The sequence below is a fragment of the Fusarium flagelliforme genome (assembly GCF_020744385.1).
Source record: "Fusarium flagelliforme strain FIESC 12 MPI-CAGE-AA-0113 chromosome Unknown B0J16scaffold_7, whole genome shotgun sequence".
NCBI lineage: Eukaryota > Fungi > Ascomycota > Sordariomycetes > Hypocreales > Nectriaceae > Fusarium > Fusarium flagelliforme.
In genome coordinates, this window is record NW_025763509.1 from 1,513,666 (window position 1) to 1,537,145 (window position 23,480).

At 47.9% G+C, this 23,480-nt stretch overlaps 9 protein-coding genes and 4 non-coding genes across 13 annotated transcripts; 7 read left to right on the forward strand and 6 right to left on the reverse strand.

Annotated features, from left to right (window-relative positions):
• Nucleotides 1-587: 587 nt before the first annotated feature.
• Nucleotides 588-1,101, reverse strand: B0J16DRAFT_348968 (uncharacterized protein). The gene has a single exon (XM_046128827.1). It carries the CDS (start codon nt 1,026-1,028, stop codon nt 615-617), a length of 414 nt encoding a protein of 137 aa, XP_045979028.1. The 5' UTR covers nt 1,029-1,101; the 3' UTR covers nt 588-614.
• A 341-nt stretch (nt 1,102-1,442) lies between these two features.
• B0J16DRAFT_183798 (uncharacterized protein) lies at nt 1,443-3,157 on the reverse strand. The gene is made up of 3 exons (XM_046122678.1): nt 2,819-3,157; nt 1,939-2,762; nt 1,443-1,888 (listed from the first exon to the last, which is right to left on the reverse strand). Exons 1-3 carry the CDS (start codon nt 2,934-2,936, stop codon nt 1,571-1,573), a joined length of 1,260 nt encoding a protein of 419 aa, XP_045979029.1. The 5' UTR covers nt 2,937-3,157; the 3' UTR covers nt 1,443-1,570.
• An 808-nt stretch (nt 3,158-3,965) lies between these two features.
• B0J16DRAFT_183790 (uncharacterized protein) lies at nt 3,966-5,291 on the reverse strand. Its single transcript, XM_046122677.1, has 2 exons — nt 5,148-5,291; nt 3,966-4,810 (listed from the first exon to the last, which is right to left on the reverse strand). Exon 2 carries the CDS (start codon nt 4,792-4,794, stop codon nt 4,198-4,200), a length of 597 nt encoding a protein of 198 aa, XP_045979030.1. The 5' UTR covers nt 4,795-4,810; nt 5,148-5,291; the 3' UTR covers nt 3,966-4,197.
• A 386-nt stretch (nt 5,292-5,677) lies between these two features.
• On the forward strand, nt 5,678-5,749 carry B0J16DRAFT_t281. The gene has a single exon. It is a non-coding gene; the product is annotated as a tRNA-Asp (tRNA).
• A 724-nt stretch (nt 5,750-6,473) lies between these two features.
• On the forward strand, nt 6,474-6,572 carry B0J16DRAFT_t282. The gene has a single exon. It is a non-coding gene; the product is annotated as a tRNA-Ser (tRNA).
• A 162-nt stretch (nt 6,573-6,734) lies between these two features.
• On the reverse strand, nt 6,735-7,753 carry B0J16DRAFT_348973 (2'-5' RNA ligase superfamily-domain-containing protein). The gene has a single exon (XM_046128828.1). It carries the CDS (start codon nt 7,630-7,632, stop codon nt 6,877-6,879), a length of 756 nt encoding a protein of 251 aa, XP_045979031.1. The 5' UTR covers nt 7,633-7,753; the 3' UTR covers nt 6,735-6,876.
• A 286-nt stretch (nt 7,754-8,039) lies between these two features.
• On the reverse strand, nt 8,040-10,027 carry B0J16DRAFT_348974 (uncharacterized protein). Its single transcript, XM_046128829.1, has 6 exons — nt 9,793-10,027; nt 9,724-9,741; nt 9,207-9,665; nt 9,003-9,155; nt 8,635-8,950; nt 8,040-8,580 (listed from the first exon to the last, which is right to left on the reverse strand). The coding sequence occupies exons 1-6, from the start codon at nt 9,847-9,849 to the stop codon at nt 8,084-8,086; spliced, it is 1,500 nt and encodes a 499-aa protein (XP_045979032.1). The 5' UTR covers nt 9,850-10,027; the 3' UTR covers nt 8,040-8,083.
• A 206-nt stretch (nt 10,028-10,233) lies between these two features.
• Nucleotides 10,234-10,305, forward strand: B0J16DRAFT_t283. Its single transcript has one exon. It is a non-coding gene; the product is annotated as a tRNA-Ala (tRNA).
• Nucleotides 10,306-13,336: 3,031 nt separating this feature from the next.
• Nucleotides 13,337-15,904, forward strand: B0J16DRAFT_348976 (FAD dependent oxidoreductase-domain-containing protein). Its single transcript, XM_046128830.1, has 2 exons — nt 13,337-13,572; nt 14,160-15,904. The coding sequence occupies exons 1-2, from the start codon at nt 13,455-13,457 to the stop codon at nt 15,848-15,850; spliced, it is 1,809 nt and encodes a 602-aa protein (XP_045979033.1). The 5' UTR covers nt 13,337-13,454; the 3' UTR covers nt 15,851-15,904.
• A 380-nt stretch (nt 15,905-16,284) lies between these two features.
• Nucleotides 16,285-18,193, reverse strand: B0J16DRAFT_348980 (cytochrome P450). The gene is made up of 4 exons (XM_046128831.1): nt 17,999-18,193; nt 17,850-17,942; nt 17,371-17,797; nt 16,285-17,321 (listed from the first exon to the last, which is right to left on the reverse strand). Exons 1-4 carry the CDS (start codon nt 18,041-18,043, stop codon nt 16,396-16,398), a joined length of 1,491 nt encoding a protein of 496 aa, XP_045979034.1. The 5' UTR covers nt 18,044-18,193; the 3' UTR covers nt 16,285-16,395.
• Nucleotides 18,194-19,885: 1,692 nt separating this feature from the next.
• On the forward strand, nt 19,886-20,500 carry B0J16DRAFT_183851 (uncharacterized protein). The gene has a single exon (XM_046122679.1). The coding sequence runs from the start codon at nt 20,063-20,065 to the stop codon at nt 20,411-20,413; it is 351 nt and encodes a 116-aa protein (XP_045979035.1). The 5' UTR covers nt 19,886-20,062; the 3' UTR covers nt 20,414-20,500.
• A 288-nt stretch (nt 20,501-20,788) lies between these two features.
• On the forward strand, nt 20,789-20,887 carry B0J16DRAFT_t284. The gene has a single exon. It is a non-coding gene; the product is annotated as a tRNA-Phe (tRNA).
• Nucleotides 20,888-21,680: 793 nt separating this feature from the next.
• Nucleotides 21,681-23,399, forward strand: B0J16DRAFT_273337 (Alpha/Beta hydrolase protein; the record flags this gene model as incomplete). Its single annotated transcript, XM_046123634.1, has 4 exons — nt 21,681-21,997; nt 22,045-22,086; nt 22,134-23,202; nt 23,256-23,399. 4 exons carry the CDS (start codon nt 21,681-21,683, stop codon nt 23,397-23,399), a joined length of 1,572 nt encoding a protein of 523 aa, XP_045979036.1.
• Nucleotides 23,400-23,480: the final 81 nt, after the last annotated feature.

Below are 23,480 nucleotides of genomic sequence, written 5' to 3' on the forward strand. Positions count from 1 at the left end.
TCAAGTTGTCGGTTGGTAAGATGCTAGTTTCGGTTACTAAGTTTGGATGCAACAGTGGAACATAAACGACGTCTTATCCGAAAAGCTCATAGAGGTCGATCCTATTCTTGTAATAATCGCTTTCCAGTAATTTAGAGTCACTGATAGTCATTCTTCTCGATGTGGTTTCTAAATCCGATATATCCATCATGACATGAATTCTTTGCATGTTTGATCGCTTTGGCTTATGTCCGATGTAGCAATTTCGAAACCCAGGAAACTCAAGCAAACACTATGGCAATGGTTCTGCATATCTGCTTGATTACAAATGGGATATTACTAAGGACTGTTCAATTCGCAATTAGGCTTTGTTAACTCCAGATTCTGAGTATCGGACAATCTCGGTTTTCCAAAGTCCGGGATGTAAGCTGACCACATTCTGACTAGTTGATCAATCTCCAACCAGGGACCTACATCTCCAAGTCACTAAGATATTTACGAGAACATCATCACGTTCATAGTAAACTCCTCATGGCAGTATGGTAGATCGGAAATATTGTGGCTTCATTGACTATCAAGGAATACATCTAGCTCACATGTATCCATGGGTCCAGATACTCAACACATCGTCTCGTTCAAGAAGAGTTCGTCGTTCTATCAGCGAGTAGCTTCCTCAATTGCTCTAAAGCCTCAACAATAGTCGCCTTCCGAACCTCATCCCGTCCCCCTTCAAACCGAAACGGCCCCAAGGCTCTGTCCCTCCCACCTCCCGAAATCCCGATAAACACCGTCCCAGCAGGCTTCCCATCTTGCGGTTCCGGCCCGGCGACACCTGTCGTACTGACTCCCCACGTAGTAGGCGTTTCCAGCGCAGTAACGTCTCGTACTCCAGTCGCCATCTGCCGTGCGACTTCTTCATGAACAACCCCATGCTGAGAAATGATGTCTTTGTCGACTTTGAGAATGTTGGTCTTGAGACCCGTGTCATAGGAGACTATGCCGCCGCGGAATACGCTGCTAGAGCCGGAGATGGAGGTAAGGGCTGCCATTATGCTGCCGCCGGTTAGGGACTCGGCGACGGCGACGGTTGAGTGGGTTTGTTTGAGGAGAGTGATCACATCGTGGGCGAGGGACTCGGTGCTTCGACGTAGGTATTGAGTTGATGCCATTTTCGTAGTTGAGAAGAGTGAGTCTACGGGAGGAGCGGCGGTTGTTGGGTGAAGTGATGATGTGACGATGACGTCCAGTGGAGTAGACCTACGATCTCTCGCATATGCGTTCAGGTGGGTGACAGAAGAATTATCTTCTAAGGCTTTAGCTACTATGATAAAGTAGTCTAAGTGTTTATCTAAGCTATCATGAAGTGACCAATCTATTTCATCTCTTATGCTTTTGGGGGCCCATTCTTCTGATACCCTGAGGGCGTGCTCTTCATAACAATTATTGCAGCGACATCAGTCATAGCTAAGACTCATATGTTTCGAACAAAGATCATATTAACGACAAACTCCCTTGTATGCATTTGTCTATCCAAACGACAATCTATCCGCCAGCTCCAAAACTCATATTTTTCATCTCCATCTAAACTCATCTACTGCTTCTTGAACTTCTTCTGAATCTCCTCCTCGGTAAATCGTCGCGTAGTTCTCTTCAACATAGCAGCTCGCTCATCCAAACTCAACGCAATCTGGTCACCAATGGGCACAAGACACTTGGCAAGCGTCTTGTAATCCTTCATCATGAGTCTAACGGTGATCATGAAGTAGTCGATGTCGTGGAAGACAATGGCGTGCTCTTTGGCGTAAGTGTGCTTGGACTTTTGGAAATGCACGGGATGTTCGCGCCAATGACGACGGGGGTTGAGATGGTGAGAGGTGTGGTAGCCGTCGTTGTAGCATTGACGGTTGCTCTGTGAGTAGTTAGTGTCTGCTTTCAGCAAGATTCGAAGTTGGAACGTACCATGACATCGATCACAGTGATGCTTGAGCGGTAATCAGAGTCGGGCTCATTCTCATCCACAAAGGCGTGTTGACCCCAGTTGCCCATCATCATACCCAATCTCATAAGTCCGAGCGGCATGAGAAACACGCAAATCGTAGCATTTCGGTTCAAGCAGAACATAGTCGTGAGGAAAGCGTAGTTGGAAAGCTCCCAGAACATGGCCTTGAGTCCAGTCATGGTCTTTCCATTTCGGATAAAGTACAACGGAAGTTCAGCCCAGACGAGGAAGAGGAACTTGCCAATGTAGTGCAGTAAGTGAGGCAGACTGTCGCGCTGGTATCGGATTGTCGATGAGAGATCGTTGGGTCCGTTGCCTTCGACGTGGTGATGCTTGACGTGGTGGTAGAAGTATGAGTTCCAAGTGTGTCCCATCAAAGGGTCAGTGATGTAAGGAAACAAGCTATCAAACAGAGCAAAACGCTTGTTGAGAACACCGCGCATATGGATATGCTGGTGCATCAGCAGCGTATATGAGCCCATGTATGTGAACTGCATAATAAAATGCAGAATACCGTGAATCCACGAGAAATTGCGGTACAGCATAATAGCGCTGGGTAACGACGTTGAGAAGTACAGCAGAAGATGCGTGAGCATAATCACATCTGTGTCGACACGGACAATAGACTTGGCGATCCGCACGTATGGTCGCAGCACCAACTTCTCGAGGAAAAGTGGCAACTTGATCTGATCAAAGTCCCAAGAACTGGTGATGCTCTCCTCAAAGTGCGCATCCTTGGGATCATTCATGGCTTGCAGATGGCGCAGTAGATCCTCATCGCGGGCTGTTGGCTGCATGTTAGCTACTATTTTTACTGAGACAGACTGCTGCTGTACGCACCTTTGGGGGCTTGGGCATCTTGACTGGGCTTGTACTCGTTGATGTCTTGGCGCAGGCCCTCGAGGATCAGCGCATCGGCTTTTGTGAGCTGTGGGTGGAAGACGAGGTGTTCCGCCATGTTTACTGAAGTCAAATCTGTGTCGGAAAGATCACAGGTCCCCAGAAAGCAAAAGGGTGAAGGAAGAAAGGGGTGAGGGGCTACGTCGGCTAGCGTAGTCAGGGTCCAGCCAGCTTCAACGTTGAATCTTTGATGTTGGACAGACGGAGCAGAGCAGAGCAGAGCAAGAGAAGGACCCTGAAGTGAGGGACAGAGAAAAAGATACTTTACCCCTAAGTTTACACTGGGGAAGGAAAGCTACAGACCAATGAGAATCTGACAACAGGAGAATCAGTGGGGGCGAGTTTATCCCTTTTTTGAGTTGGTGGTCCACCGCTTTACCAATCTCGGGAATAACCACAAAAATGCTGTGCACTTTACCCGGGGGCATGGATCAATTAACTATACTGCTTAATTATTTACTATATAAGAGAGGTTCTGGTCGAAAGGAAATGTCGAAGAGATGCCAAATAATGAAGACGCGCTGCTCAGGTTGACCCCGCTCCGTGATGGTCCTGTGAGGTTTGGTGATTTTTCACTGACACTGACAAGCTTACGATGTGTCGTACGATTCACGGTCGACAATGACAGCCAGTCTAGTCTACGCCTTGCATGGGCAGGCTATTATTGGAAAGAAGAAAAAAGCAAATTGGGCGACGTCGATTCAAATATGCAAACATACAGACGAGTTGTTCAGTTGCCATCAATTGATCAGGACATTGACGTCGCAGAACCTGAAGCTCTGTCGCTGCTGAGTTTTGATGTTGCAGGCCCTGGCTCCAACCCAGCACTCATCCCGCTACTGTCCTCCAGATTAGGCTATGATAACCTTAAGAAAAGCTATGGACATCAATGCGCGAGTCGGCAATTCTAAGCGCATCCTTTGCACAATTCTGGTACAATTCTAGAAAGCCAAATTGATTAGCAGCTGTTGCCATGACATCACTACTGCTGGGTGGCAATCCGAGCTCATCTCCAGCTCAGCATTTCCACCAGTTGCATCTCTGCCGCACAAGACATGACCGTCAATCAATGACGATCTTGTTTCAGGTAAATAAATAAACACAGGCGATCATTGTTGATCAAAAATTCAAGGCTTTGAAGAGCTCGTTCAATTAATTCTATGTCATGGTGCTTCATGTCGTGTCGTAGGCCAAGGCTGGCCATCCTCTATGTTTCCATCCATCCCGTCCCGGATGTCCTCTCCCAAAAAATAACCCCGTGTCCTTATAATTAAATATGTACTGAGAATTGAAGTGTTTGTATGCGAGCAACGTGTAGCTTAGCAGCTGTACTCGATGTACAAGCCATTCTTGCTGTTCTGCTCGAGGAAGACCTTTGTGTTGCCATCGGGGTTTCGCAGAGCAGCCTTGAGGTAGATGGAGCTCTTGCAGTCAATGCTGCCGATGATATGTCCCTGCGCAGGGAGATCGTCCCAGTTGGTAAAGTCGGCAGCACCGACAGACTCATCGATCGTATCGAACTCCTTGGCGGTGTTGTAGTTGACGTTCTTGGCGTCGGGGAAGCCAGACAGCTGCTTGACAGAGGTCAATCCATCGCCGCCCTTGACGATGAAGATGCGCTCGGGTCGCTCGCCCTGAGCCCAGCCGACGCTGCAAGACTTGGCTTCGGCGGGGATGTCGTTGAAGACGAGGAGCTGCTCAACTTGCGAAGCATTGTTGTAGGTCTCGATGTGGAAGCCAGGTGACTTCTTTGCGACGTTGGGTGCGCTGGGGTAGACGTTGTATAGAGCTGAGGGCTCGACTCGAGCTTTGCCGGTGGAGGGGCAGCTGCTGGCGCGGGGCACAACAGTGGGTGCAGCGCTGGAGATGGCAAGAAGGGAGGCCAGAGCAACGAAGGTGCTTGTGAAAGAAGGCATTTTGAATTGAGGAAGTCTGTAATTAGAGTAAATGATTAGAGTCAGATGGCTGATAAGGTTGTGTAAACTCTGAACCAAGGAGGCGGGCAACCGAGTTCATTTATTCCCAAACCCCAACCTCTCTAAGATGAAGATCAACCGTGCAGCGAATCCGCCCAAGACGTCAGCTCAAAACCTTGTCTGCAATCCGTGCTTCTTGGCATCGCACAAGCCCAAGGGTAGCAACGAATGGTAAGGCGGTAATGGCAGTGGCTGTTAATGCAAAGCTGGTTGATATGCAGTGTATCCGTAAATATTGAGAGACAGCGCACACGAGATGGAGACCCAAAAATAAGACCGTAAATAAACACTACCTTCAATTGAGGCGGTCGACTGTCATGCATGCCGCGAAGGATTATTGTTTGGGACACCTCAGCGGGGGAACATGGCATAGCCTTGTAGTACCAACTCACCGATAAACACTGAGCCACTGACCTGGGAGAGGTTATTCTTGTCGGTGAAACACAGCCTCGATCTGCAGAGTTACATCAATTGAAGGGTTGGTGCAGAGTACTGTATCCGTAAGTTTACTCGATGGAGTCGATGCCCGCTACGAAAACAGACAGAGTAAAGCATGAAACGCGAAACAGTAAATAATTCATCCGGCGTAGCACAGCATTATTGCTGACGGCCAGGTTCAGGGTCGCCCTGCACGGTGCAGGTCGCATTGCTTACAGCCCGCAGTAAGAAATTGGCCTCGCTAAAAAGTTTAACCAACAGCCATGCAAGAAACACCGAAAGACCATGCAAAAACATCAACACTCTGTCGTGTATGCTTCATATATCAGTATAGCACTACACGTGACATCGAACTCCGCTACAGTAACTGCTTCAACAGTTATCATCTTCCGTAGTATAGTGGTCAGTATGCAAGCTTGTCACGCTTGAGACCCGGGTTCAATTCCCGGCGGGAGAGTTCCAGCCGCCTGTTCTTACAGGCAATTCTCTTTTTGCGTTTTTACATGACTGATCTTGGTCCAGTGTTCTGTTTAAGTTGGGGCTATTTTTAAGATGTGACCAACAGCGGAGTGGCTACTTTAATTGCGAGGATCAACTAAATTGGTCAAAGTAATTTTTGTCTGGTGGTTTGGGAGAGTCGAAGGGCTGTTCTTTACTAGCAGATAAGCTCGATTTTGCCCGATATATGTGTCTTATCTGCTAAACAGCGACTAGGCTAGCGGCGCAATTTTCTGTTTTTCTCTTCGCTCCGAAACCTACCCTATGACATGAACCTTTAACTGCGATCTTTAAGTATGCAGGCTCTTTGCAACAGGCTCTTTGGTGCTATAGCATCAATTATAAATTCTACTATTTTAACTTTTTATTTCCCTCTATCCTTTTCCCCTCATCTTCTGTTACCACTGGTAGGTTGGTCAATTGTGCTCAGCTGCTGAGTGTGGTGGACAAAATCTTAACCAAATTTCCTCCCTTGCAACGAATTTTGCGAAAAATCACCACTGTTCGCCATGTGGCAGCCACAACCAGCAAAACTCATCTTCTTATTGTCACACATGTTCGGAATACATGCGAAAGATATCCAACAGCTGACATCTTGCACTGACACGATACTCGGCTTTGCGCAGATAGAATAGAGTACCGTCGGCCGGGTATATAATGCAAAAGTTTGGAGTTGCAGGTATGACAACGTGGCCGAGTGGTTAAGGCGATGCCCTGCTATCTCTTCTGAGACATCATAGGCATTGTGTTCGCACGCGTAGGTTCGAATCCTGCCGTTGTCGACTCTTTTTTTCTTGTTCGCGACTACCCACACATCGTGTGTAATGCTTTTCTGTCACGAGCCTTTTTTTCCTGCCGTTTCGCGCGTCGCCTTCATTCCCGTGTGCCTGTTCGCGCATCGACGCGTTGACCAATTCATCTAATCGTTCCACCCCTCCTAAAATGATCTATTGGTCTTCGACCTTTAGAGTAATCTGTTTCAAGACAGCACCCTGAAGTCATGTTCAGTGTATTGGCATTATTCTCTACAGTATGCATGGGTTATTATGAGGACCGTATGTAAACCTTCTCTCTATCCTCTAGCTTCTAATCTGCGCTCTTAGAAGACGGAGGAGGTCTATCCATGAATTTCCACACCTCATTCGGTTTCCACCGACCTTTGTCATACAACCAAAGACTCAACCCTTCAACAGTCCCAGCATGATTCGCATGTCCCTCATTCAAATACTCCAGACACTTCTTTATTTCCTCCTGATCATCCTGCTTGTTCATAATGGTATAGTGTGCGTTCCACTTCTTGTTGTTATCCTGTTTACTCAAGAAACGCTCCCACTTCTGCCTGAGTTCACGTCGTATCCTACCCGCCTTGTACTGACCCCCGCCCGATGTTGAGACATTGATCCCGACGCCTTTGTTCATCTCGAAGACACCCTTCGTATCAACCACGATGGGGAATTTCTTTGCCTCAGCCGCGATTGTACCGATATCTTGCTTCATCTCAGCTAATTTTGAACCTGGGAGAGCATGGAATAGCGTAACGTGAGCGTCGACTTTGAGAAGATGCGGTGGAAACCACTGTCTTCGCAGGCCTGTCATGTACTCATGGTGTTTCTTATCCGTGAAGAGCGTGAGAACGTACAGCGGCTCATTTTCGTTTGATGATTTGGGAATATGAGCTTCGCGACGCTGATATTGAAGATCGCTTGACTGATGAATTTGTGCGTTGGGTGTCTGCGATAATGGACCTTGCTGGGCGATGGGATGCGTTGAAGGGACTGTCGTCACTGTCATCGTGGTTGGTCTGAGGGACTTGAGCGCGTGGAGAGCTCGAAGGGATTTCATTTTCTGTGTGTCTTTTATAAGAAAACTCTCATAAAAGACCAAGGCATGCGATTTGTTAGAGTGGTTGACGTCAACGACCCGAAGTCAAATCTCTAGCGCCCAATTCGATCGCGCTTGCAAAGGTAGAGCATTTCTGGAATATGGCCCTTCTTTGCTATTTTCTGGCGGCAAGTCACGTGTTGTCGGCTTTGGTCATGAAAGTAGTCGCAAATGTCGTGGAGCAAAAGACTCTTTAGCCAGGGCACCTTGTGTTTCCACGCCTAACGCTTTGATTGCTGCTACGTCTTGTAGATGGGAGACATCATGATGAAAACACATCACACTATGTAAATGACTAGCCCGAGTTCGGCTAGGAATTATGTTATGGAGACTTTTGTATGGGATCATGACCTATCGCTATAGTGTTCATCACTGGTCATATTACACCCATCTCTACTTCGTGTATCCAGACTTATCGAGATTCCGACATCATGCTCGCTGTGATTAAGTAATATCCTTCAAGGGCATCCATAAAAGAAATCTTCGAGTTCTGCATAACCGACGGTCCTTGCTCGCTAGGTTGTAAGCAATCAGCTAGAACAGTCGCATTGCCAATACCCATCTCGTTTCCAATCCACCTCAGTGTGTCCCCCAGATACTTCCTCGTCTCTGCATCCACAATCGTACATCTGCCGATACTGTACATATGATGAAATAGCATGAGTGCCCCACTTAAGTGATTTGAGTGAACAGTATGCTTTCCAGCGTTGACTTGTTGAGCGTACTCTTCAACGTTGCGAGAAAGGAAGTAGGGGATGGAGGCTTTGACACCAATGATCAGGCTGTTCATTTTGGTCACGAATTGCGGAGTGAGGTCGACTCTTCCGAGAGCATTGGAGACGTGGTATAGTTGGTCGAGCCAGACTATGTAGAGTGAGCGCCATGAGTTCCAGGCTGTTGCAACGTACACTATGGGATATTTCAGCATTGGGTTTGAATTGGAAGACATGCGTCTTGGCTTACTGTCGAAGTACTTTTCTACAGGCCCAGGGCATACCCACGGCGTATCGCAGTTCTTTGGTGAATCCTGCAGAACGTAGCCAACAAGCTCTGGACCCCATGATAAAGGCTGGTCATCACCCCAATGCGCGACCTCGTTAGCGAATTCAATTAAATCGCGATAAAGCTCCAAAAGAGCTTCCCTCGACGGAGAAGATTCAGCCAAGAGATGCTCAGAGCGCCAGGTGAGAGGGGTCAACTTGACCATTATCTGGTCTAGAGAGCGTTGAGGGTTGTCGTCGAGTGGAGAGCCTAAGATCCCGGCCCCTCGAGTTTGAGTCTGAGGGTGCCATGTTAGTTACTGATATGCTAAACAAAGTGCACTGACTTACCATTGCGCCCTTGGTTACAAGCCATGTTCCCGGAAGGTGGATGCCGATCTTGGATGTTGATGGTGGTGATGATATTCCTCGTTGAAGAATAGAACTGAGTCCTTGAACGTGAATGCGATGTCGTGTAGGTGAAGCACTATTACATGCCATAAGCTAGAAAGAGTCAACAAACGTTCGACATCAGCCTCTCACTTGCAGACTGACCTCGTATATTCCTAGAAGAACAGCAGTGAAGAACTGTTCCACCGATGAGCTTTCCGATGGTATTGATAGAGACGTCACATATTCCTTCAAGAGCTGACCATATTGCTTACGGACTATGCTGAAAAGTGAGTCTCTGCGGTAACGATTGGCTAGTGATGCAAGAACGGCTACCTTGGCAGCAGACATAAGCATGGAGTCAGGAGCTGATGTAGCAAAGGTATCATGCATGCCATCAAGGAAGCCTCGTGACTGGCTCCGATCAAGCGTCCGAACTACCAGCTCATCTAGGAAGATATGGATAGCAGTTGACTCAAGCATATGGTCGGTATTTGGAGTCCATCTTTGCAAAGCTGGCGTATTTGCGGGTGTATTTGCTGCGGAATAGTGCCGAAACATCAACGAAGAATCATCTCTGTAACCCGGACATGGTCGTCTTGACCTGACGCAGCGAAGACAAGCCTTGGAACCCACAGTTAGCTTCAACGGTCGGGGACTTGAATCTAGCGCTAGTTCTTACTGGACGAGTCTCATCACACTGCTCAAAGGATTTCGTTAGTGATTACGCGACAAGCATGGGGTGGCGCACCTTTTTACGGCGCTTTTTGCATGTATCGCATGCTCTGGAGACGCCAAAATTGACCATTATCAGAGGACCGACAATTGCGTCTTGTTGTTTTGCGTAGCATTTGAGGACTGTGATCGGCGAGACTTGTAAGATATGACAAAGCAAGTTGCATCGGCTGAAAGTGTTTGCCTGGAGGGCACGTGACTGTCGGTGCGCCTTTGCTCTTCCTCTGCTGGTAGTTTACCGTGCTTTCCACGTTGATAATGGCATATGTATTGAGGGCTACTGGGGAGAAGATGTAATTTGCCATATTGAAAGTGGTATGACCGCAGAAGGTGGAGTGATTGCTCGCCAAGCAGTGATCGCAAGAGTTGCAAAGTTAACTGAGCGGCTAGGGCAGTTGGTTTTCGCTGTATAGGGCTTGGTTGCGACCCAAACTTTCAACAAAGAATAACTCTCAACGGGCGAATGGTTTAGTGGTATAATACTCCCTTAGCATGGGAGTGGTCCAGGGTTCGATTCCCTGTTCGTCCATCATAGGCGGTTAAAGCCCGCTGTTATACCTTCTCTTTTTGCAATCTTTACATCGGTTCAAGCAAACACACCAAGGTCAGAGAGTGATCATCGTGAAGCAACAGCGTTTTTTTGTACAGCATGTTGTCAATTGTTTCAAGTAGCCTACGTGCTGCAGTTAGCTTTAATGATGATCTATCGGGGAATGAGCAGATTGAATGGCAGTAAACAGATCAATTACTTCCAGCAACCTCATGGGGGTTGGAATGAAACCAAAAAGAGACAAGGGCGAGAGGAAGATCAATCTTGGTCTCTACTTATCTACTGACATGCTTTTACTGTTGATCGAAATGGCAAAAAGAGAGACATACAACAGCGGGGATTCGCTGGTCGTCACCGACCCAACTACTAATCCGCCCCTTACCAGCTTGACTATGGGAGAGCGGACGGGATCCCGTATTTTCTGGTAGGTATGGTCGTATGTACTAGATTTACTGTTAGTTGCCATTATATCGACAATACCGGCCTCTACACTTCTTCGAGATAGCCTCGTCAGCACGCCCACGAGGTTCCTCGGAAGAGTCTCTGCGACATCCTCCACGTTCTAAAAACCACTCCTCTCGGTCCTCTAAATCAAGCTACCCACTCGAATATTCTTCTGCTGCCGCTCACTTCAAAGATGACCAGAGTTTAGTTATAGCCAACTCAGGTCATATACAATCCAACTTCCGAACAGTGAACAGATATCATGGAAGAGCTCCAAAAGGCAATTACGCCTACAAAGTAGTTCAGAAGATGGAAGTCCCTGTGCACCAGACCCGGTATTAATAGCAAAGAATGAGCTATTAACCCAAACACTCCACACAATTACTGCGAGAGGTACTTCGTATGGTGCAGCATCATACTCTGGGAAAGAATTTTCGGCTTTCAAACTATGTTCCAAGCGAGGAAGAACAAACGAGTGAATTCAGGACTTGATCGTGATTCAAGCCTGGAAGAAAATCATCAACCGCTGGATCCTTCGTTAAGAGCAATGGAACTGGAAAAGTCGCCTCGACACGATCCTACAGACGATCTTGCTCAGCCAAGATGATTGAGTATGGGCTTACGAGGATATAGTAAGTTCCGGCACTGGGATCTATAATCCTCCGTCAAGAGCATCCTATCAATCAAGAAATGTCGGTCACCAAAGAAGAGCGTTTCATGACGTACAGCCAGCATCGCGATCACCGATATCAAGACTTCATCTGCTCAAATGTCACAAATTACACGTCAACGAAGGAATTATTGGCACTCCTCTATCCGCTCGATTGGGATTCTGTTGGAGCATGGATGCATATCCCTCCCGCAGCCAAGCGAGAACGCTCCCGCTTGAAAGCCTTGCAGCGACGATTCATAATGCGGACATTACTAATACACAATGCAACAAGCATTGGGTATCTGCCAAGCTATCTAGAAATAACTCTTTCTATCACGAGTTCGCCCGTCTTATTATCAAGACCTGCTCCGTACGGAAGAACAGCTGCATTTCTGAATATGGAAGTGACCGATGTTCATCAGGGCTATGCAATTTCCAAGTCCACAATCCTACCTTGGCATTGCACCCTTCATTATCTTTTGATGCACAAGGCTAGTTTGGCAGAAGCAAAATGTCATATGACTGATAATTGTTTTTCTATAGCCGTTCGGCTGAAAACGCCATTCCGCTTGGGCCGCGAAGATCTTTAAGCTTATTATGCCAAGACGAAGCCTCGTATCGCGATCCCCTTAGAGTCTGCTTTTCGTACTCCGTAACAGTAATCTCCAGTATGGTTAGCCCGCTTCTCCGAGGATCATCGGCTAGGTCAGGGCATCTGACGCTGTGCCCTGGAGGTACAGAAATCGCGACGCGCCCATTTAAAGTGCCCCTGATAAGGCTAACCGAACGAGGAAAAGACAGCACAAAGGCCTTGTCGCTTTCTCTTCTTGGCCGTCAGTAAAACGTGATGGTTGCTACAATTGGTGGTAAGAAATGCATGATGTTGGTACACGTAAGAGTCATTAATTGATTGCGGCGGGCAATGATAAAGCAGATGCAGGGTCTATTGGGCTCGCATTGCGAAATGCAGGGCTACCAACACTGCAATGTGCAAGACGATCATTTACGTTATTGCCTGATAGTTAGAGTGCGGCTGGCTGATGGACTGCTTCGTGCCCAACGGAAGTGATGATTAGGATGGGCGGTAAGTGAACAGAGTAGCTGAGGGAGAGGCTCTAAATAAACTATTGGCATTAAAGCCAACAAATGATCGCCGGCATTCCCGAACAAAGACAAAGAATTGACGATCAATTTTTCGCCTTATCCTTGTTTATCTGAATGGTGAGGAATGGGACTCTTTTGCTCTAGAACAGCCTCGGCTGGGTAGGATATGATGGCGGAACTGAAAGCGCCCACCCACTGAAGAAACCATCGAGCGGTAAGAAATGCGCTATTGGGTGCTGGGCAAGGCTTATTGGTTCGGCCGAATGATGAATGGCCTGGACCGTCTACAGCTCTACCAAGCTTCTTTCTTCAACGGCGACAGCGGGCAGAGCAGGGCATGGACTGTAAGCTGACCAAAGCGCAAAGAGGAAGAGCCGAGAAAGATTGATGAAGACATCGTGAGCTATTTAGTGTGCCAAGAGGTGACCGACGTTGTAAGCGAGCGGATCGACATTCAAGGAGATAGAAAGCGATGGGGAAGTGAGACGGGAAGTCTATTTAAGTGAATCTCTCATTTAATTAAACGCGACACGATGACATATGATTAAGTTCAGGTGATTTTGAGAAAATGACTGATGGCAAAGAAAAGAAATGAGGGGATTGTCTTTTACGAGGTTGCCAGTGCCTGTCCTGACTGAGGAATGTGGTTCTTGAGCGAATCGAGTTTAGACCAAGATCTCAGAGATACAGGGGTAAACGCCACCAATTTAGCGTTACTGTCCCTTTTGAGTGCCTGACTGGACGGCGCAACAGTTAATAGTCCGGGCCCCGTTCCACTCCTTTTCTTTCTTCCTGACCCATCAGCCAGGGCCGAGATCTTCAACGTCTCATTGTCTCCCCTCCCATTCTCTTTTGCACAGATCACTTTACCCCTGGCAGGCCCTACGCCCGGCCCTTACCCATCTTAGCCAAGGGTCCAGGCCTCACCATGAGTAGTATTTTACGGAGTCTGCGTGCTCAATTTACCAGGTCCGACCTCGATTTAGAAGCTCAGACACCCAGACCCTCGAGGATCTGGGTGCATCCTTTTAAGCTACTTGGCCAATGTGAGTTTAAGCCGTTCTTCTTTTTTTGGTCGCTTCCTTTTCGTCGATCCACCAATAGTGCTTTCGATAGTTTGGTGTAAGGGGGGTGTGAGTGAACACAGCCTTGCACAGTCTTGAGTCTCCCTTGTCGTAGAATCAATGCCACGCGATATCAGATTTACCCAAGTCGCGGTATTTCTCTTCATTGGGGATTAGCTTCTTTCTGGCGCAGTACCGCAGGAGAAGAACTCTCCCGTCGGTCAGATATGCTAGCCCAATGTTCTAGACCAACCCCAGTTCAGTACCTCTTCTGGCTCAAATTACAACACTCTCCCGTCCCCTAGAAATACGAAGCCTATTTCCTTTCTGTGTGAGACTACTTTGGCATGTACACCTGATCCACTTCCCGCAAGCCATGTTTCTTTGAAGACCTCTCATAAAGCCCTTGTTATCTACATCCAGAACTTTGTTCCTGCGTGGGCTTTGTTCGAGGGCCAACCAACCTGCAAGCCACTCTTTTGCCCCGATACCTTATTTACCTCATTTCATCCCCCTCTATTTCCGATCCGAGTAGCCAGCTCGTGTTCATCCATTAACAACCATGGCAGCTCTCTTCAGAAACAGGCTCCTTCTGCTTATCGGCACCATTTATATGGCGTCGTATCTCATGCTCATGGCCACCGCAGCACCGCATGAGAGAGCAGACGTCCCTGGCAAATACGATGTGGTCATTTACGGCAACACAGTCGCCGCTATTGCGGCTGCTGTTCAGACCAAGCGTATGAAGAAGACAGTGGCCATTGTCTTCCCCGGCAACACGCTGGGCGGCCTTACAACATCAGGCCTTGGCTGGACAGACTCCAAGAACGGAAACGCCATCGGTGGTATTGCAAGAGAGTTTTACGCCAAGGTCTATACTCATTACCAGAACAGCAACGCGTGGAAGCAGGAAACTCGCTCTGGATACCTGGGTCGAAAAATTGGTGCTCAGCCTGGCCCTGCTATTGACGAGAGCAAGAAGGTTCAGTGGACCTTTGAGCCCAAGGCGGCTGAGTATATCCTTGAGAAGTGGATGAAGGATGGCAAGATTCCCATCTTCCGCAACCGAGCTATCGATAGGTCCGCCGGCAGCGTTGTCAAGAAGAATGGCCAAATTGCCTCTTTCAAGACTCTCAATGGTGATATCTTCCAGGGCAAGATGTTCATCGATGCTAGCTACGAGGGTGACCTGATGGAGGCAGCCAAGATTAGCTGGCGCACCGGCCGTGAGAGCACAGGCGACTACAGTGAATCTGTCGCTGGTTTCCGTCTCGGTGCCATCGAGCAACTTTCCAAGGTCGACCCTTACAAGAAGAAGGGTGACCCAAGCAGCGGTCTCATTGAGGGTGTTGGTCGCGTCATCAAGGATGCTGCCTCTCTCCAGGGCAAAGGCGATAACTTCCGTCTCCAGTCCTACAACTTCCGCATGAGTCTCACCAAGCAAACCACCAACCAAATCCCTTTCACCAAGCCCGCCGACTACCGCGAGTCTCAGTATGAATTGCTTCTGCGATACTTTGAATCCGGCTACAGTGGAACTCCATTCACCAGCCAGCTTATGCCCAACGTCAAGACTGACTCCAACGCCCAGAGCCATGTTAGCACTGACCTCATCGGCGAGAGCTTCGAAGATGATGGCAACTACGCTACATGGTCTTATGATAGACGCCGCCAGGTTTACCTTCAGCACAAGTCTTATACCCAAGGTTTCTTCTGGACCTTGGCCAACCACCCTCGTGTCCCCAAGGATCTGCGAACCCGCATCGCTGAATGGGGATATGCCAAGGACGAATGGTCAAGCAACAACAACTGGCCCTACGAGATCTACATCCGTGAGGGTCGTCGCATGAACGGTATTTACACCATGCGCCAAAGCGACATCCAGTCTCCTCCCGCCCGTCCCAACAACAGTGTTGGAAAGGGCGCCTACTCCCTCGACGTCCACCAAGTCGAGCGTGTTGTCGTTGACGGAAAGCTCCGTGACGAAGGCAAGGTGCATATCGCTACCCCAGGTCCCTTCAACATTCCCTATCAGACCATCTGCCCCAAGTCTGAGGATGCGACAAACTTCCTCAACCCTGTTACCATGAGTGCTACACATATTGCATACTCTGCTATTCGCATGGAGCCTACGTATATGGTCCTTGGCCAGAGCGCTGCTACGGCGGCGTGTCTTGCTATTGATCAGGGTGTTAGTGTTCAGGATGTTGATCTGCCTACGCTGATCGCTAGACTCAAGGCGGATAAGCAGGTGCTATAGATGATCTTTTTTGCATAGTTATGATACCACAGTCATTTAATTTAACGTATAGAACTCTTTCTTCTACTTGACGCTTCTCCTTTCGCCCAACATGATGTTTAAATTGCACTTACAAGCACGTTCCTAATCTCTTCAGTGTTACCCCTGCCCATCAGCAAATAACCCTAACGCCTCTGACGACGACACGCTTGATTAGTCTGTCACTTGCTCAAGTCCTGTGGCCAAATTTCGCTTTGCCATCAACGATCAGCTGTGCGTTAGTTAGTGGAAGTGGAGGGCGCCACGTCGGTGTGGCTTGAAGATCGAAATTAGCGCTTGACCTTGGTAAGTTTCAACACCGAAATTGAACTACCGGTGACTAGCTTCACTATTTATAAAGAAGTTTAACTTGTGGGATGGTAACGATTATGAAAATTGCATAATAGTACGAGCATCGCCGATCTGGCTGACAAAACAATGACTTGGTATTGCAGAACGAAAACAAGTATCCCAGGAAATCAGCCAAAGACATGACAAATTGACCTGCCCATTACTGTTGGGCATATCTAGTAACCCTTTTCTTCAGCGCGAGGACGATACCGGATCATGAGCTTTGGCTTCTGCCAGGCAGTATAGAACCGGACATCCCTGTCCCAATCAACCTCGGTATTCACCATCTCCCAATCAAACGCATATACCAAAGAAGCAAGCGTGATTCTGGCCTCCATGTACGCAAGATTGATACCCAGACAACCCCGAGGGCCGAGTGTGAACGGCCGACTAGCTTCCTTCCGGTCGCCAAAGCCTGCTCCGATCCATCGCTCAGGAATGAACTCCCTCGGCCGACTGAAGTTGCGCTCGTCATGGGTTGTTGCCCAGTTGTCCACTGATACCACTGTACCGGCGGGAATGTAGTGTCCGTCAATTGTACCACCAGTGCTGACTCTTGGAAGACCAAAAGGAACGGGCGGGAAGATTCGGAGACCTTCTTCAATAACGGCGTTGAAATACTCAAGATTGGCTGTAGAGTCACCCGTGATTTCATCCCGAGATGAGAACGCAGAGCGGATCTCATGTTGAAGCTTGGCCATCTTATCGGGGTTTCTGCACAGATATAGAGTTGCCCCAGCCATCAAGTTTGCCGTGGTCTCAGACCCAGCGAGAATAAGGATCTTGGCTTGCTCACGTAGCCACATGAGATCCAATTCCCCCTTTTCTCTCTGAAGGAGATGAGTGAAGAAATCTTCACGGTCTCGTGTACTTCCCATCTCGACTCTTCGCTTAACCCTTTCCATAGTAAGCTTGTCATGATGGTCTAATTTATCCTTCATTGATTTGGGGATGATATTTTCGAATAGGGACAGGGGAATGCCAAGACGGTTGAGCAGGGGCATGAATGTTGCTTGGTAGAGGAAGCTTAGAATAAGGGAGACCCAGATGCTTGCTTCCCAGTTCGAAACTGAGTTAAAGGATTCACCAAACGTCAAGTCGCCTGAAATTAATTAGTGAGTGTTTGGCTTTCTTGAGGAAAACTGACTTACCAATAATGTCAAATGTCAACCAGTTGAAAACATCACACATGTTGGCTCCATCCGACCCAGGCCCAGCACGGTGCTCTAATCGGTCTAAAAGCAACTTCACATGTGTCTGGACAGACTCTTCGTTGTCCCTCAAAGCCTTCGCACTGAAGGCATGAGAGAGTGTTTTGCGCTGCGCACGATGGTCATGAGGATCCTTGACAAAGACAATGTCGTGTCGCTTGACCGACGGGTCCCTCATATACATGTAATCACTTTTGGGAAATACAGGTTTGTCCTTGGAAACATGATTGTAGATGTCTTTGAAGGCGGTAGGAGACCTGAAGCTTAGTTCGTTGGTGGAGATACGGACTATGTCTCCGTATTTGCGATGGAGCTCTTCCATGCGCAGGGGGTAGAAGCCACTGCTCCAAGTGCGAATGAACCAGAACTGTCAATGTTTGTGAGTAAAGTTACATATCGTGAGAGGAAGTTTGACATACATGACTGCATGCAGCTAGTTTAGGGCCTGGATACTTGGACAGAGGATGGAAATAGATTCTGTAGATAACGGTGTAGACGAGCCATATTGTCGTCTAGCCACGAGTGTCAGTTCAAAATTATGAATAAAGATAGATAGATCTTGGCCTACTGCTATGACAGCGACGAATAACCCTTGGAGTAGCGGGAGTTGCATGTTGGGAAGAGATTAGTCCGGAGTAGAGATGTAACATGCATCCTATGCCATTGCAGAGAGGAAAGCAGACTTCTTATGTCCGATGGGCGTAATACGAAATCTAGACTGTTCCGTGGCGTGGCCCTTCCTTCAATACAATGGAAGCGATTGGCTGTGTGATGACTATGCATAGAGGATGTAAGCATGCACAGCAAAGGAATCGGTGTGGTTTCACAAAGCCACAACAGCTAAGCGATGGAAAAGATTCCGGTTAATTGGGCTCGGCAATGACTTCATATGTCCAAGAGGATCTACCACCTGATAAATCCAACATCTTGATAGTGACGATTACTTGCAGTTCGCCCAAGTTGCTCCGTATTTTGTTGTTTTCAGCTCCGTGCTATCACGGAAAAGCAGTAGACTAGCCGCGCGGAACGCCTTGTGCAGCTTACATCCTAACAAAACTATGATGGTTGACAGAAGTCGGCAATGTGGTGGGGCATTTCCGATTCTTCATCACATGCTGCGCGATCCGTGCCCAAGGATTGATCCATTGAGGGGCGATGCTTCGTATACTATGCGAATAAGCCGTTATATGCCATTGGGTTATTCGACAGCGAAAATGCATGTCTTACTCATATTGGAAAAGAGGAGCTGTTCTCCATACCGATGTACAAATGAAAGGTACGCTCCACGGAAATTCCCTGTTCGGGCTGTAATTGTGAAGCTGAAAATCCGTGATATATCCACCAACAGGCCTTGGCGAATGATGTATCATATGGATCCCCCACTCGTCCGGACCGGACCAGATGAAGAATCCAGGCTCAGCATGCTAAGCCCTTAGGCCTAGGCCCTGCTTTTCTCTCAAATCCTTCTTCAAGGACAACCGATGACGTATCCCATCGGATGATATGCACGTGTTCTTAGTGATGGACACCCTCATTGGTTCATGCCCTGTGATTCCTTTTCAACGAGGGAAAACGTCCTCCGAGATGGAGGGAAGCGGCTTACGCAAATTACTTCTTTTAAACATTTCGGTGGCAGAGAAAGTGGAATGACCAATGTCGATAAGCTTCAAGGTTGCAGCTCGTAAAACAACTACTTATACAGCGTAGCAGTGCTACGCTGCTAGGTTCCCCTTGCAGCCTTATCGCTTAACTGGGGAGATTGCCGTGATTGCCTAACTGGGAGGGTGTTGGGTCATTGGGTCGCGGATGTTGTTTTCCGTTCCGTCTTGTGGTTTACATACCTACACCATTACTGTAACCGCCCATCCTAGATTGAGGCCGTCTTACTTGCGTATCAGCGTATGTTGCAGACTGCGGCAGTGGCATATTTTATGCACATGAGTTCTCCCTCGTGAGTATTACCATGCATATGGTGCCACTTGATTCTTCAACAGATGCACGTCTACCTTGGTATTTCACATGTATGTCTCAGTAACTCACAAGGCAACGGGAATTTACTGACTCTACTTGTGACTACCGTAACGCTGTTGGTGACAAGACAATGTAAGTGCACACTAACTTGCCAATGATATCAATGAGAAGGAACTCGACCAATGGAAATATTCCCAGTCAGACACATCTTGGGCTTGCAGGTGGCAAGGTAACTGTGAATACAGCATCTGGAGATGATATGATGCCATTTGTGTTCTGTGGGACTGGTTCGTTATTTCGCAGACTCTTGCGAAAACCAGCCACCGTTGCTCTATTCTTGCAAGGCCTTTTGTTGTTGGCCAACACCGTTGGTTTGCAAATGGTGTTAGGCGGCTATTTGCATAGGAACTTATGGCTGTTATCGGCTATGGTCAACACAGCCCTAACAGAGCACTAACAGCGCATCTAGCTCCACAGCGCGTCTGTCGCCAATGTCCAACCTTGAATTCGATCGGACGATCCTGCAGATAGCATTCACCCAACCAACAGTTCTCTCGGCAATTACGTTCAAGATCGCTTTGAGCTACCTGATCAACCACACCAAACGACTCTCCTTGTCACCTGGTATCGCCAGACCACAATCTCCTCCCATGTCAAACAAATGCCTCAATCCACAGAAACAACCTCTCCAACCCCACCAACAGTTTTTGGAGTAAATGTTCGTGCAAAGCTTCAATGTGAACATTGGCACTCAGATCTTGATATCATTGCCATTCGACACAAATGTTGCGGAGACTACTATGCCTGCATAAGTTGCCATGATGAACTGTCAGGACATCCTTCTAAAGTCTGGCCCCGGTCAGAGCGACAAGAGTTAGCGGTTCTATGCGGCAACTGTTTTCAAGAACTTTCTATCAATGAATATCTCGGGAGTAATAACCAATGTCCTGGGTGCACTGCTGGATTCAATCCAGGATGTCGGAATCACTATACCCTGTACTTTGAGATGTAGAGTCACAATCAGATAATCGAGGTCCCCTTTGCTTTGGATACGGCAGCTGTAGTTTGTTTTATCAGTTCATGGTTACAGGACGCTCCCAAGTGAATTTGAATATGCTTATTATAAGAATCCTCGACTCGGTTGTTTGAAATTGTAAATAAGGGTTGTTGATGCCCTATAGCTGATCCAGAAGGCTTGTCAGCGAAAGCCAATTGCTCCCGAAAGAATAACTTGAAGACGCAAATTAACCATACACAACAGCTCATTCTACCTTTGAACGCACAGTCAAGAAGATGTCTCTGTTTGCATCTGATGACCAGTTTAAAGTCATAGTGACAATAGACTATAGTGATTAATTGCGTCGTCTGCAATCACAAACCTTAGTCAGCGGGTTTAGCTCAGTTGGGAGAGCGTCAGACTGAAGTCAAACTTCAATCACTATCATTCGATATCTGAAGGTCGTGTGTTCGATCCACACAAACCGCAATCATTTCTTTTGCTTTTCGTAGCATCCAACCCAATTGTGCTCCATTTTTGCTCTTGTCATACATGCAAAAGTGATCAAATTACTCTTTTATCTCCCAGGCTCTTAGCGGTACCTGATGAGCCGGTCCGTGCCGTGCCAGGGCTGACTTACTGAGATCAGGTAACTGGGCACTAAGCTTACAGCGGGTCAGAACCGTCCCACCCACGCTGACTGTGAATGATGTGATGAAGAAAATCTTGCGCTTCCTTCGTGAACTTTAGCGTAATTAGTGCGAAATTTCAGTCAGGTACGGATGCTGCCGTCATGTGGCACGGTAACCCTTCCCTTCAGACTTCCGTCGCTGGAGATTTGCACAGTAGACGGCAGTTGAGAGCCAGAGCGTTGAGGCTATCATGTCGCAGAGGCTCCCATCTGTAAAGGACGATGCCAACTGCTGTCAACCATAATGACAACAACAGTGTATACTTGTAGGAGCTGATGTGAGAATATGTCATCGCTCCTTTGAATCATGATTTCCATGACCCATAAGATAAAATATCCACTGTTCGGCAGTTCTATCTCACCAAATGGTCTCAGTTGAATGACAAAACTTGTCTAAGCCTGCCTCTGTTCAGCACCCGAAATTGTAAGACCCCGCTGGGATCATCATCCCTCCTCCCTGCACTCCCCACCAACTATCAGATCGTCCGACACTCCGCTCTATCATCTACAACAAAAGCATAAAATATCACCAAAGCCCACGCCATGATACCATTCAGCCAGTCCATCATCCTCGCCTTCTCCTTCATCAACATGAAGCTGCTCTATGATCGCTTCGCGCCGCTGCTTCTATTGTTCACTCGCGTTTCCGACGCGTCATCTTTGAAATGGGGACCTTGTGATCTGGATCTTGCTGAGGATGCGCAGAAGTTGATCAAGGCTGGCGATTGTGCGACTATTGAGGTTCCGCTGGATTATACCGACCCCAAGTCTGAGAAGATGGTTGAGTTGCAGTTGATAAGGTACAATGCTACAAAGGAACCTTTCAAAGGCAGTGTTCTTTGGAACCCGGGTGGCCCAGGAATTTCTGGTATTGAGACGCTTGCGTATCTTGGACAGGACTTTCGAGAGTGAGTAGACGTCTCCTTGTGATGTAAAGTAGCTAATATATCGCTAGTATCCTTGGTGGCCACCACAACATCATTTCATTCGACCCTCGGTAAGTAGGACTGACTATTTCACCTGCCGAGAACTAACATTACGTAGCGGCACTGGCAGAACCATCCCATACGTTTGTAATGTGAACGAAACTGCCGCCTCGCATTCTCGTAGAGGCATAGATCCTCTTCCTCAGGCTGACCTCTGGGAGTACGTCAAGAATGAAGCTTGGCAGTCCATGCAGGCCGTCGCCGAGGCCTGCTATGAATCCCAGCAACAAAATGGCCGCTTCCTCAGCACCGCCTTCACTGCACGAGACATGATGAGGATCGTCGATGCTCTCGGTGAAGATGGGAAGTTACATTTTTGGGGTATTTCCTACGGCACTATCCTTGGACAAGTCGCTGCGTCAATGTTCCCTGATCGCATTGGGCGTCTTCTTCTGGATTCAAACTCGCTTGCGGACGCGTACTTTACTTCGACGGGTATTGGAGGTCCCAAGGATGCTGAGAAATCCTTGATCCATCTCTTCACCGAGTGTGTTGAGCTTGGTACTGAGGTTTGTAAATTGGCCAATTACTCTGGAAGCAAGACCACTGTTGAGGATTTGCGCGACGCAACAGTTGATCTCTTCCAGAAGCTCCAGGACATGAAGGACCTCCCCGACGGTCTCTCGGCTAAGGACTTCCCCTATGCTGGCAATTCCATTCTAAAGGATCTGAAGAATGGCATCATGAACCTCCTCCAGAGTCCCTTCTCCTACTCAACTGTCGTCGACCTTCTCTCATACGCCTTCGAAGGCGACTACAAGAAGGCGCTGAGTTTGTACAAGGAGGGTACATCAGAGTGGAATTTGGGCAAGAACTCATTCCAAGGCATCGCATGCTCCGAGACCTCATTCCGTGTCAAGACCCCAGAGGATCTTTACCCTCTCTACCAAGCACATCTTGCTGAGAGTACTTTTGGTGATGCTATCGCCGCTGACTATATGGCCTGCGGTGCTTGGAAACTTGATGCCGCAGAAGGTGTTGACACAAATACGCTTCGAAACGTCAACACAAGTTTCCCAGTCATGGTTGTGAATAATGCGTATGATCCCATTACGTCGCTTAGCCATGCATACCAGGTTGCGTCTCGATTCAGAGACAGCCGGGTGTTGGTGAACGAGGGCGTTGGTGTGAGTATTTCTTCCACCTTATCTATTGAAGCATTAAGCTAATTATCTGATAGCATGGTGTGACATCGCATTCGTCTCCTTGCCTTCTTCGTGCTATCTCTTCTTACTTCATCGATGGTACCCTTCCAGAGGTCGGTGCTAAATGCATTCCTGAGAAGGGAGCGTTTGAGTATGCTTTATCGCGTTCATTAAAATGAAGATATTGCATGCTGCTATATACACTCACCTAATTTACGGTATTTCGCAACAATATTAATATCTTATTCGGTCTGGTTTGT

Bases quoted from the DNA above. Each gene is read 5' to 3' on its own strand.
- B0J16DRAFT_183790 (XM_046122677.1), bottom strand. From the start codon at position 4,794: ATGCCTTCTTTCACAAGCACCTTCGTTGCTCTGGCCTCCCTTCTTGCC.
- B0J16DRAFT_183851 (XM_046122679.1), top strand. From the start codon at position 20,063: ATGCCTCAATCCACAGAAACAACCTCTCCAACCCCACCAACAGTTTTT.
- B0J16DRAFT_348980 (XM_046128831.1), bottom strand. From the start codon at position 18,043: ATGCAACTCCCGCTACTCCAAGGGTTATTCGTCGCTGTCATAGCA. The intron at 17,943-17,998 runs GTAGGCCAAGAT...ACTCGTGGCTAG, and splicing joins TATTCGTCGCTGTCATAGCA to ACGACAATATGGCTCGTCTA. The intron at 17,798-17,849 runs GTATGTCAAACT...AAACATTGACAG, and splicing joins AACTAGCTGCATGCAGTCAT to TTCTGGTTCATTCGCACTTG.
- B0J16DRAFT_348976 (XM_046128830.1), top strand. From the start codon at position 13,455: ATGAGTAGTATTTTACGGAGTCTGCGTGCTCAATTTACCAGGTCCGAC. The intron at 13,573-14,159 runs GTGAGTTTAAGC...CAACCATGGCAG, and splicing joins TTTTAAGCTACTTGGCCAAT to CTCTCTTCAGAAACAGGCTC.
- B0J16DRAFT_183798 (XM_046122678.1), bottom strand. From the start codon at position 2,936: ATGGCGGAACACCTCGTCTTCCACCCACAGCTCACAAAAGCCGATGCG. The intron at 2,763-2,818 runs GTGCGTACAGCA...TGCAGCCAACAG, and splicing joins AGATGCCCAAGCCCCCAAAG to CCCGCGATGAGGATCTACTG. The intron at 1,889-1,938 runs GTACGTTCCAAC...AACTACTCACAG, and splicing joins TCACTGTGATCGATGTCATG to AGCAACCGTCAATGCTACAA.
- B0J16DRAFT_348974 (XM_046128829.1), bottom strand. From the start codon at position 9,849: ATGGTCAATTTTGGCGTCTCCAGAGCATGCGATACATGCAAAAAGCGC. The intron at 9,156-9,206 runs GTCAGTCTGCAA...GACTCTTTCTAG, and splicing joins TTCTTCTAGGAATATACGAG to CTTATGGCATGTAATAGTGC. The intron at 8,951-9,002 runs GTAAGTCAGTGC...TGGCACCCTCAG, and splicing joins TTGTAACCAAGGGCGCAATG to ACTCAAACTCGAGGGGCCGG.
- B0J16DRAFT_348973 (XM_046128828.1), bottom strand. From the start codon at position 7,632: ATGAAATCCCTTCGAGCTCTCCACGCGCTCAAGTCCCTCAGACCAACC.
- B0J16DRAFT_348968 (XM_046128827.1), bottom strand. From the start codon at position 1,028: ATGGCAGCCCTTACCTCCATCTCCGGCTCTAGCAGCGTATTCCGCGGC.